Source organism: Corvus moneduloides, chromosome 8 (genome assembly GCF_009650955.1).
Source record: "Corvus moneduloides isolate bCorMon1 chromosome 8, bCorMon1.pri, whole genome shotgun sequence".
Taxonomy (NCBI): Eukaryota; Metazoa; Chordata; class Aves; order Passeriformes; family Corvidae; genus Corvus; species Corvus moneduloides.
Window position 1 is genome coordinate 6906117 of NC_045483.1, and position 12187 is coordinate 6918303.

A 12187-nucleotide genomic window follows, 5' to 3' on the forward strand; every position below is an offset into this window, starting at 1 on the left:
CAGTTTATTCTGTACTAATCTGGAGGATCTGGGTGACATTTTTATAAGGTTTGGATATTCTCCACACAGCTTCTCAAACACCTTAGGGAAAAAAAACCTCCAAACCATTAAGCTGATGTACATAAAACCTCAATGTCTGTTCCTATGAGTAATCAATCTGCAGAGACTACACATAATTCTGGATTCAGATTTTCCCCTCAGATTCAATTTGTTTTGGGTATCATGTCAATCACGTGTTGCTTGTCTTTCAGCATGCTGCCTTTTCTTTCTAGTATTTAATTGGACCACAGGAAGCTTCAGAAAGCAGTCAGGAAGGAGCCTGGTAACTCTCATATGTTCTGTGTATTTCTGTGATGACATTTTTATCTATCACAGGTGCACAATGAATGTGCTCCCATGTCACTTGTTGAGTCTGATAATTCTCTGAGTCCTTTCCCCTTTACATTGGCAAATTCTGTATTCTTGAGCTGCTGCAGGATATGTTTAAGGGACAGAACCCTCACTTGCACTGCAAATAACCCTGCAATTTTGCTAATGCTGTAAAATAGAGTGAAGCAGTCTGCAAAGCAAGGGTGTGAACAATACTACCTAAACTTGCCTCCTGAGGGGTACAACCTTCTCTGGAACAGAGAAATAAGACATAAGGTAGGCATGATTTTGCAGAATTTTGTCCTACCCAACTGCAGTTCCTTGGTTTTAGAGGTGGCTGAGCCATCTGCCACTTTTACTGACTTCAGTGGGAGCCAGAATGCTCATCATTTACTTAAGCAGTGTACATGTTCACAAAACTAAGTTTATTGTTTGATGCATTTAGAGCTTTGTTTCTTTTAGAGTGATGAGAAGTGAGTGGTGAAACAAGCCAATATGGATGCACAATCTGGTTGATACTTTAAAAATGCCTTGACAGAACAGCACTTTTTACTGTATATGGATGAGTGCATGTTTGGAGAGTAATAGATGGGTGACAACATTGTTATATAATAAATCTATTTCTTCTGGGATTTTGTTTGTTTGTTTGGGGTTTGTGTGTTTTGTTTTGTTTTGCTTTGCTTTGGCTTTAACACAACCAAAGTAGAGGAAGGGCAATGAATTTAAGGTAAAAAAGGTGTTTGGGACACACAGTATGAGTGGAGAGTTTTGGGATGGAACTTATCTTTTAGTTCTGTGCACACAGCAGCTACCACAGACCATTGGGATCCAGGAGAAGACCACAGAACATTTATATTTTGGGAGTGCTGGACACACCCAGACAGTGTGAGGACTGTCATGCTTGATGAGTAAGTGAGCCAGAGATCTGTGAGCACCACACACTTTCAGTGTCTCCAGCCCAGCAGTTTTCCTGAAAAACCATCCTGCTGAGAAATGCTGGAGAATTCTTTGCAGGCAGTGTTTCCCGAGTGATACACTTCCAACAGATGTTGGGATACTGGGGATGAGAAATGTATAAAAGACAGGTGAAAATTATATAACCTGTTCCTTTTGAAGAAACCCTTCATGTTCCTTTGTGCACAATAAGCTTCTTTATTGAAAGGCTGTGACAGTGATGAATCGTTTTTTGTTCTTCTTATCTTTACAGAGATTTCTTGAGTATTAAAATAAAAGGCTGTTTTTAGGAAAGGGGAAGATAAAATTGCATCTAGGGAAACAGATTGCCAGTTGGCTCTGCAATAAAAATAATTTCTAAGTTTTTATCACAGGAATAAGTCGAATTGGAGAGGTTAAAGTGCTGTAAAGGTGACAAATTGGACAGCTGGAATGAAGGAGAAGACTGCAGTAACAGTTATGCAGGTGGCAAACAAAACCCAGGTATTGTATGTTTAATGATGCTCCAGAAACTACCTAAGAAGGAATTTTGAAGTCAGGAACCATTACTCTAGGAATTTTAATTGAGCAGATGAACACAGTGCTTGATGAGGGGGTCCTGAGCTGCCAAGATGCAAAGCATGCTTACCTGCTTTCTATTCCTTTGTTTTAAATGTGGTGGTGTTTTTAAAGATTCACCTCTCCCTGGTGCCAGTGCTGCACTGGGTGTTGGGCTTCAGTGGCTCACCGGTCTCTGTGTCTGTGATAATGTCTGTACATCCTGCTGCCAGGTGCATTGAAAACAATATTCAAATGCCTCTATTTCTTCCAGATCTCTGTGCCTGGTGTTTCCAGCTCACTGATTTTCAGTGCTACCCCATCAGTGCCTCACTTAGACTCTGGTACTCAGGAGTGAGAAGCACATAGCTCTTTCCACTGACGAGCCCCAGTTTTGTGCAGCTCTTACAACGTGTGGGAATGGCCCCGAGAGGACACTGTGGTGATCTCCAGTTCTCTCATGAAATTTTTATTGATGCTAATGGATAACATGCTTGTGGTAGCTCTGCTAAAATCAGAGGTAGGTTAAGCAGCTATTTTTCTTGTACTGTCAGTTTATGCCAGTGTATCTGAACCCTTTGTGTGATGAATGGAATAGTTTGAGGCTGCAGCTTTCTGGGGATCACCTAGGCTGCAGATGAAGAGTACAGTGTATTAAATCACTTCTTGATTGTTCCTCAGATGTGTTCAGTCCCAAGCAGATGCAAGGGGGAACTTAAAGCAGACACAGTCCCAAGCTTCTGCAGAAATCATGCTTTTCTCCATAGTCAGAGTAACTGCATAATAACTGAGTTGGTGCTTGAGTTCAACACTGATGGGTGCCTTGGTTGTTTGACACAAAAACACTTTGATGTTTCAGGGTCAAAGAAATGTTCTTCCTTTCTGCTGCTGCTACTCCCCTGTAGTGTACTAAGCTGGCTGATGTTAGTTCCCTGAGAAGGAAAGAAATTCTTTCCAGACCCATACTGAAACCGAATCTTGTGCAAGGGACAAGCTAAGGTGTTTGTAAGAACAGGTGTTCAGAGGATGTAGATGACTTTACTTGTGCCATCCTTTTCAAAATCTGACCATCCACTTTTCTATTTTAATCACTATATTTTGACTCATTTTCTGTTATGCTTGTAACCATTGAAACCACAGACTCCAAACAACCTTTCAAAATGACCATAAGAACAACAAACTTCCTATGGAGTAAGTAACAAAAATGAAGCTTCTTCAGCCCCAGGGCAGGCTCAATTGAGATGGTGACCTTTTCAAAAAGTGTTTTTCTTTCATATGAAATGTACTTTTTTTTTTTCATTTATAAGGGAGAGAGAAATGACAAGAGAGAAAAAAACCACCAACAGTTTACTTTTCTTTGATTTTTGTCTTTATAAAACAGATTTAAATTTACAGGGCCTTAGTTCTTAATTTTATATTTCAGACTGAGAATCTAATTTTACTTCAAAAGGCTGTTGTTTTTTTGGTTTTTTTTGTAATGTGGTTCCTCTCATTAGGTTTTAAAAGGACATACTAAGCTCTCTGGAAAAGGGTCTAATTTCTGAAACTACCAGTCAGTCACATGCCTTCAAATATTCTGCTTCTGCATTATTCACAACACCTACAGCTGAGTGTGTAACTTAGGCAACCTGGCTTGATATTGAATAATGTAGTCACCACCATGACATTGGGAAAGCTGTCTGTACCCAGTGAATGCTATTTTTGTGTGTGTTGTCTTGTTGCTTGAGGGATCATTAAAAACTAGCCAGAGTACTATGTATTTTCCCAGAAAGAATATGATTTGGATATGTGTTTACGTGTTTCTTGCTTGCTTCTTTTCTTTTCCTCTGCCTTTGTTAATTACCTCAATACATGTTTAAAGCCTACCATTAATTGCTATTGAAGTGCATTTAATCTGAAGCAAAAGTTTCTGCTATTTAAGTCTCGTCAGGAAACCAAGTATTAGAGTTGTTTGGTTTCTTATTTCTGAGGCTGTTTAATGACAGCATAAATATTCAGCCTGACTCTGAATAGGTAATTAAAGCTGACTCTTGGCCAGATGTTCCCCTTTGTTGCCTGGTGTGGAGCTGAGGGAAGAGCAGGAAGTGGCAATTCCAGTGCCCGCTGTCGCACTGCACGCTGTCCTTGGCTTTGGAAATTGTATGAGGGTTCCCCATGTCACTGCGTGTCCCCAAGAACAGAAGGTTACACTGATGTCAGTATTGGAATGAGCTGCTCTCCCACCATGCCAGCGTGCTCCTTCCCTCTCTCCTCCTCAACAGTTTAGAAAATCCCTTTGTGCAGCTGATTTTGGGAGGCAGGACAAATGAGTTCTGCATTTTCCCTGAATGAGACAGTGGATTTCACGATGAGATAGTCTTTAAGTGTGTACAGGGTGGGTGGAGGCTTTTTAGATGAGTCAGGTGTGCAGATGTGAAGAAATTTACTGCTTTAACTTTTGTGCCACACCTCCTGTACTCAGAGGCAATAAAGCTTACAGGGAACAGAGCAAATGCCGTGAGGGCAAGGAACCAGGGAAAAAATAGAGGGAGGGGCTGAGTAAGCACCTGCAGTGCCGGGGGCTTTGCTTCAAAATTCCCTGTTCCTCAGGGGTTTCACAGGGATCCCACCTTGTGGGAGCAACAGCTTTGGTGAGGGGACTTGGGAGAACTTTAGGTGGATTTTACACTGTCAGTGACCTCCTGAGCCCAGGAGTCAGCAAGGAACCAAGCCTGTGCTTGGTGAATGCCCGTATTTATTTCACGTGAAATGCTGGCACTGCTTTCAAAATGTGAATTGCTGCTGAGGCTGGAAAGTAAGGGAGAATTACACCATGAAGTATGGGTGGACAACAGGAAAAGCCTTTTCTGGCTCCAGGATTGTTCATGGGAGGATAGCAGCCTTATTTTTATTATCTTGTGGTTGTAGTGGCTTCTTACTTCGTTTGGAAAACTCTCAAACTTCATCCTTAATCAAGTGACAGTAGGGGTGTCTCTCTCCCAGGTCCTGGAGACAAGTAGCTAAAAATAATTGGAAATCAGAAATTCTGGCCTGATAGCACTGCAGAACCATGTGAGAGAGTTCACTCCGAACACAATTAAAAAGAATCCCATGCCGTACAAGTCACCCTGTAACACATCGTGTCGGGAGACCCGTTCATGATTTCTGACTGACTGTCCGGGTTAGCTGTACCTACACTCCCCTGACAAGCTGGGGAACAGCCTTCTCACGACTCCGTCTCCCGCAAGACTCCAGCACCCCTTCGGGGCGCACGGGGCTGAGGCGGGGTGTCACAGAGGGGTCTCTTTCCACGGCTGTCACCGCGCAGAGGTTTCCGCTTCAGCGGCCGTGAAATCCGCATCTGGGGCCGGGCCGCCCCTCGCAGGCGGCCCCCCCGCCGGTGCCTTGTGCGGCTGCGGGAGCGGGCGGGGAGGGGCGGCGCAGCCCCGCAGCCGGCGCGGGAAGCCCGTCAGCGCCGGCCCGGGCGCGCAGCCTCTTCCCCTGGGCTCCGCACCGGCCGCAGGAAGGCGCAGCGGGGCGGGGACGAGAGGAAGCAGCGGAGCCTCCCCCGGGGTGGGCAGCGCAGCTCCGCCGCCGGCCCGTGCCCCGGCGAGCGCGGCGGGACCGGGCCATGTCGGAGGCGGAGAGCGGTGCCGCAGGTGAGGGGGGCCCCGCCGCAATGCAGGAGGAGCGCGGCGGGCGCGGCACGGCCCGGCGGGGCGGCCACGGCTTATGGGGGGGGAAACGGAGGGAGCCCCGTCTGGAGCAGGGGGAGGCGGGAGGCGGCAGACAGTGTCCCGGCTGTGGGCACGCAGGCGGGGCAGGGCACGGCCGCCGGCCCCGCCGTGCCCCGGCTCGGGGGATGCCCCGCGGGCAGGGCCAGCTGCGGCGGCGGGAGGCGGCGGCTCGGTGCGGAGCGCACCCCGCGGATCCGCCGCACCGAGCCGCGGCTCCTCCATCTCGTGCGGTCCCCGGGGAGCCGGTGCCGCACCGCGGGGGGACCCAGGTGACAAAACAATGCGGCGGCACCGCCGGGCGGGGGCGAGGCGGGGCGGGCGCCCTGCCCGGAGCCGGGGCGCTGCGGCGGGCGCGGCATCCCGGCCGGACGGGCCTTTGTGGCTCCGACCTCCCCGCGGGTCGGGGTCTCTCCCTTTCCCAGCAGCGGCCAGAAGGAGGAGGGGGAGGGCTCGGACTGAAGCTCAGACGCTGCTGCTGACATAGAGGCAGCACCCCTGTATAGCGAGAAGCCTGGTGCACTGGAAAAGAAAGACCTGACAGCCGGGTGGGAGCGCCTGAGCGTCCTGGCACAGCCTCAGGGACCACGGAGATCCCAGCGAGGTGTAGGGGTGGGGGAAACCCCCAGCGGTGCCGTTTCACCAAGTTAACGGGGCCGCATGTCTCCGATTTTACAAACTTGACTCGAGCTGAGCTGAATCTTGTTTTGCCTGAAACAAGGATGCTGTGGGTTTGATCCGTTTGGGGTTACACTGTGCCTGATAAGAATAACACAGCCTTTGCAGGTCGGGGTGGTCTCTCCTTGTGTGGGAACGGAGCTGGGGGAGGGAACAGGGTTCCTAGGATACAAATGATATGGGTGAATAACCCTAAGGGAAATGCAGACTCAGCCTGATTTCATTCGATCTCTCCATGCCTTCTTCCTCACTGTATGCTGCAAAGGCTTTGAGGAAACTGTAATGTTGAACCAGAGGTGCTGGCAGAAATGCATGGGTAAACCTAAAAGGTTAAGTTTGATTATAGTAGGATTCGGGGAACATTTTGAGTGAGATAGCTTAATTTCAGTGTAAGTGGAATAAAAGAGTCATAAAATATCCATTTAAAAAACCCAAACCAAACCAGAAAATAATACTTAGAAACTAGTTGAATCTTCAAGATGCTCTACTGGGTTCTTCTCCCTCCCCATCATCTAAATGTTCCCTCAATGCTTCCTAAATGAAGTCTCTAATGTCTGTTTTGTTTGAAGTAACCTGTAACAATTTTCTAGCATGCAGCTGACAAAGGGAAGAATAGATTGACAGATTAATTTGTCTTTCAGATGACAGGGTATCACGTTTTGTTTTCTGCCAAGTTGCAAGGTTGGTGCAATGCAATACTGAAATGAAGTAACTTGTGACTAGGAGAATCTGTGCTGGAGGGATTTGGTTAGAAGACAGAAGACCAGGTAGTAAAGCAGTGATTTGTGATGCCAGAAATCTTTATGTTCTTTCCATGCACTGGAATGCTGAGGCTGTCAGAGAAAAAAAAGGCTTCAGGGATAAACTGTGATTTAGTGTGTGTTGTATTGACAATATTGAAGCTGCAGCCACTTCTTGCAGCGCAGTACAATGCGTAAAAGAAATGTCTGTATGTAAAATAGCTGAGTGCTGTATGCAGTGCCTGCCCATCATCTTTATGGCTTCACTTAGCACAGCACTGCGGTATCTGCAGCTTGGTTAGTGAAATTGTTCATACCCAGGAGCTATTGCATGTAAAGCTTCTAATTATACTGGTTTTTGGCATTTTTAAAACCATTGGCTCATAATTGGGTAATGCTGGTTGAGCTGACAAGTTTTCCTTCATGATACTGTCACCCTGCAAGCTTTCAGTCTGAATGTTCAGTTCATTCCCATGGGGACAGCAGTTGGTGTTCAACAGAGCTCTGTACCTGCAAAGTCTCCCCAAAGCTTCAGTCAGCTGTAGAGAGGCCCCCAGAGGTCTGTCAAGTCCAGAGACATTTTTAGCTGATGCATTTGTGGTGTAAAAGGGGATTTATCCTGGTCCACAGGGTGTGACCAGGGTTTCTCTCCAATGCAGCTGTCACCAGGAGCTGGAAGAGGATGCTGCAGCCTGGATGTCAGCTCAAGTTAAAGCAGCCTCTGGGAGGCCAGTTCTGTGCAGCAAGACCAGAATGCTGCCTCAGCTATAAAAGACCTGATCCCTTCATGAACATGTCAGGGTTTAGGGCATGTTTTGCTTTTTAAGTGTGTCACTGGTGGTTGGGGTTATATGGGACTTGACTGGTGTCTCATCTTGTGCTCTTTTCTGATGAATGCTTCTTTGTTGGTTGAGTTGATGTGACCTGCCATGCCAAACTTCTCCCACTTTAGTGGCAATGCTGTTGAAATTTTTTAGGCCCCTTTTGGACATCATATCTGCTGTTGCAATTAAGTCTGGATTTCTTTTCTTTTTTTCCTTTTAAAGTTACAGATCTGGTCAAATATTTAAAAATTTCCAGTTACTTATTCTTCTAAGCTGTTCCAGGGGATGTATTCCTTTTTTCTCTCCTCTACTATGATTTCACTAATTCTCTCTGTAAATGCACAAAGCAACTATCCCTTTCTTAAAAAAATCTAAAGAATATACTTTTTACTTTAAAACACCAATATTAAAAGATCCCATTGTGTCAGTTTTCTGTACCTGAATTGGTTCTGCCTTTTGACGATGTGTCAGATGGGATTTCACAAGTATTTGACTTCAAAGAACACACCATTTATGGTTTTAGAAACTTCTCCCTGTGGCTGTTTTAGTCTGTAGATATTGTGAAGAAGGAAATTGGCTTTTTGGATATTTAATAAAGCTGTACTGGCTCCCAATAAAGGATAATGGAAGATATAAAAGGAATAAAAAACAATGCACGCAAACAACGCTACTTTCGATTAGGAGAATGAGAACAGTCATGACCTTAATTTGGTATGAAGCCACATGACTTTTTTGGGGAGTTTGCATCTATTTGTTGTTTTTTTTTTTTTATTTTCCCTAAGTGAACTAGTTGTTGATATTTTCCATATGCAGCTTTAGCGGAATCTTTGTCTATCCATAGATGACTTTGGTTCTTACATAATTACTCAGCTTCTGTATGGCACTTGTCATGTTTCTATTAAACAGCCTGGCTGGGTGGCAGCAGGGATGGGTGAAGCTCCAGGTTGCATCAGGCTTGTGTTTCTGCAGTGGTGAGAGAGGTGCCAGGAGGACTTGGAGTCTGTTTCAGGGATGAGCTCTGAAGTCCATCAGCCGTGGCTGTAAATGGTACACTTGCTTCACAGATGTTCCACTGCAGAGTGTGCAGCTGTTTGGAGCTGTAAGGTCACTGATGTTGGTGTTGTGCTGAGGAATGCTGCAGCCAAGGCTGAGCCTCGGTGCTCAGAAAGGCCTGTGACAGACCTGCAGGCTTCATCTTCCTCACCGTGACACATGTCCTGGCTCCCGGGTCATTACATCGAATCTGCCTTTTCTCAGTGACCAGGCACATTTTTGATACTGAAAGAACATTCCATTGCTCTCATTATTAAAAATGTGTCAGCTCTGGCCCATGTGCTATGCTATTGAGAATCAGAGTGATATGCATTTAAAATAAACAAATGCAAGTTTAAAATTTTGCCATAACTGCGATTAAAAGAGTGACTTTGCAGTGTTTTAAAATTAGGATGGCAGTGGTGATCTGTGTCAGTAATCATTATTAAAACAGGAAATTGCTTCAAAGGCTGTCTCAGAGGGATCTGAGAAACATTTTCATGTAAATGAAGAGGAAAATGCAGTTGATTCTAAGAAGTAAGCAAATAAATAAACAAAACTACTCAGAATATGAAGGCCAGAAAGCCTAGAAAGCCTTTGTTCTTCACTCAGGACCGCACAAGAGTGTGTCAAGGACATCAGAGAAAGCTTTGTGAGCTGTGTTGGTGCTCCCCGGCTCCCTGCTCTCCACTCCCACGTGAGTCACTGGGTGCTCCCTGGCCCAAATCGGGAGCTCTGTTGTTAGAGATTTGCAGGCTCTGGGCACATGGATCAGTTCTAAAGGCACCTAAATTTGCAAGAATGGGAGACCTGGAGAGGATTTTGCTTTTAACTGTTTCTTCTGTCAGTAGTGTCTCAGTCAGCGCTCTCAGACTGTGCTCTGCAGATGCAGTTTCGGAGGAATACTGAGATAGATTTCTAGTAATCATTACCATTTGGAGTCCAGAAAAGCGTGGATCTGGATGTAGTTCAATAATAGCAATTCCATGTCATCTGAGGGAGTTAATGCACATCCTCTCTGTGAAGGATATCAGTTCCTTTTCCAGGAGCCTGCCCAACCTGTACTAGTTTTCTTGGGGAAGGAAGCAGAGAGAAATTATTTTCCCTATGCTACTTCCTTCTCTCAGAGGGAATGATCTGGGAACACTGCTTCAGTTTATCCATTTCTGAATACATCCTTAGTTCTCAGTGCTGTTCAGGACCAGTCTTTAGGATTGAAGCAGTTTCTCTCAAAGGGAATTTTACAGTCCTGAGTACTCCATGTCCACCTGTCCCTACGAGATTCTGTGCATTTGTATCCATGCTTTCTTTTTTTCCTGTTCCCTGGGAGGTTGGAAGAGTGAATATTTAGGTGTCTCTTTCCTCATTACAGGGATTGGGATAATTTTCTCTCTCAAATAACAGCATTAAAATAACCATTCTTCAGTGCATCCTTGCCTCCTCCTTTTGTCATTGTTTGGGAAACATGATCATTTGGTGGATTTCATCATTATTTGAGGGCTTTTGATGCCTTCTCTATGGTTAAAGATCAAAATACCTGTGGTTAGACTGGGCTGACTGGCAGCTAGTCCCATTCCCTGCTGCCAAACACATCCAACAAATTTAACATCTATTTCTCAAGTTTCCATGGATACCTGAGTAGAGCACTTGCAGTAATCAGAATGGCAGGGCATGCCATTTACAAAAGCTTACAGTATTGTCACTATGGAAGTGCTGCATTCAAAAATCAACCTTTTGTAGGAGCTCTCTTGCTTACTCAGCTACGCTCCTGTTATGATTTTAGCCACAGGAACTCCTTTGAAGGTTGTGCCAGGGGCTTGTCACCGTGACGGTGTAACTTTGCAGTTGGTTTTCTGGCTGGTCACTGGTCTCTGTGGATGCACAGTCATGGCACTTGAGCATAACCCTAATGGGTGTTAGTATAAAAACCTCTGGAAATGGATTTTGGTTGGTGACTGCATGATTTTGTGATCTACTCTACAAATACTAATCAGATACTTTATTCTTCTCTCATAAGGTATTTTTTCTTTGAGCTATCCTTTAAGCCTGATAACTTAGTGTTTTCAAGACCATCAAATAAAAAGAAATAAAAAACTGGCTTTTGATATAGCAGTGAAATGTTGCTCAGAAGATAAATCAATAGCCATAGACTATGGATTCATAGATAACTTTGCTAATGACTTGTCAAACATGACCAATTTTTGCAGTTTTGTCAGTTACCATTCTTTTATTCTTCCATTTCTGAACAAAACTGGGTTTAACAGCCTTGAAGAATATGCAGGGATTTATATACAGCATCCCTCATGCTGACTACTGTAAGTAATGGCTATTTGAGTTTGGCTTTTCTTTTTGGCCTGCCCCCTGCTCATCCTTTTTTTTTTTTTTTCCTGTGAATTGATGAGAGTGGTTGCTTTTCTCTTGTCAAGACTCTGTAAATGTGTGAATCATGTTAAGCCTTCCAGAAGATTGTCAAAATGAAGACAAATAAATTCAATTTTTTTTTCCAATTCATGTTTTAAGAAAAAGGTGTCACTACATTCATCCAGCTTGATGCATTGCAAGGTATTGTTTGAATCTAGGAATGCTTGAAAACTAAATTACCTTTTTTTTGCTTTAAAAGTAAACAAATGCTCCCCAAAATATTCTTACTCCTGTGTGCTGGATGCACAGTCTGAAAAGCTGAACAGTGATTCTTGTTCAGTTCTTGACTAATATTCCTTTGAAAGGTAAATCAAGGATTGCATTCTTTTCAGGATACAATGGCATTTTGAGATGGTTCTTAAATAGAAACTCATAGACAACAAGGTGTTTATAATTGTAATATTTTGATCCTGCTTTATAAAGAGAAAAAACAAGAACCAGTCCAGTTTGAGCTGGGAAATGGTGTTTTTCTCAGAGAAAGTGATTAACATCACAGATGTTCTGTTTTATGAGTATGGTCCTGGGAATTAGAGCATGACTCTTACTAGTGCCATTCCTGACAACCTTGCAGTGAGCCAAGCATACTGAGGAGGTAGATGAGGATGGACATGATGATGAAGGAGAAGCAGCAGGAAGCCTTTTCTAGGAAGGTGTGTTTTCACAGAACCTAAGTTCTGTACATCTTGTGTTTTGTTTTCTGTTCCTTACGTGTTCCTGGAAGCAGCAAGGGAGGAAATGAGAGATACAGGAAGACAGTGCTTGCTCAGAGGCAAATAGTGCCAGGAAGCCTGAAGGAAGCAAGTTCAAAGAAGAGCTTGTTGAAGGAAGAGAAGTTTAGTTAGTGTGCAGTGAAGGTGTCTGTCACAGAACTGTATCTGTGGAAATTTTAGGAAGATCACAGAGCATTGCCTTTTGCTGC

General features: G+C 44.6%; 1 protein-coding gene across 1 annotated transcript in view; it reads left to right on the plus strand.

The window, feature by feature from the left end:
* Positions 1-5381: 5381 nt before the first annotated feature.
* HSPA12A (heat shock protein family A (Hsp70) member 12A) overlaps positions 5382-12187 on the plus strand; it is a 53151-nt gene continuing 46345 nt past the window's right edge. Inside the window, exon 1 of the mRNA XM_032116234.1 lies at positions 5382-5498. Coding sequence (XP_031972125.1) covers positions 5471-5498 — 28 coding nt within the window. The 5' untranslated portion in view covers positions 5382-5470. The remainder of the gene's footprint in view (positions 5499-12187) is intronic.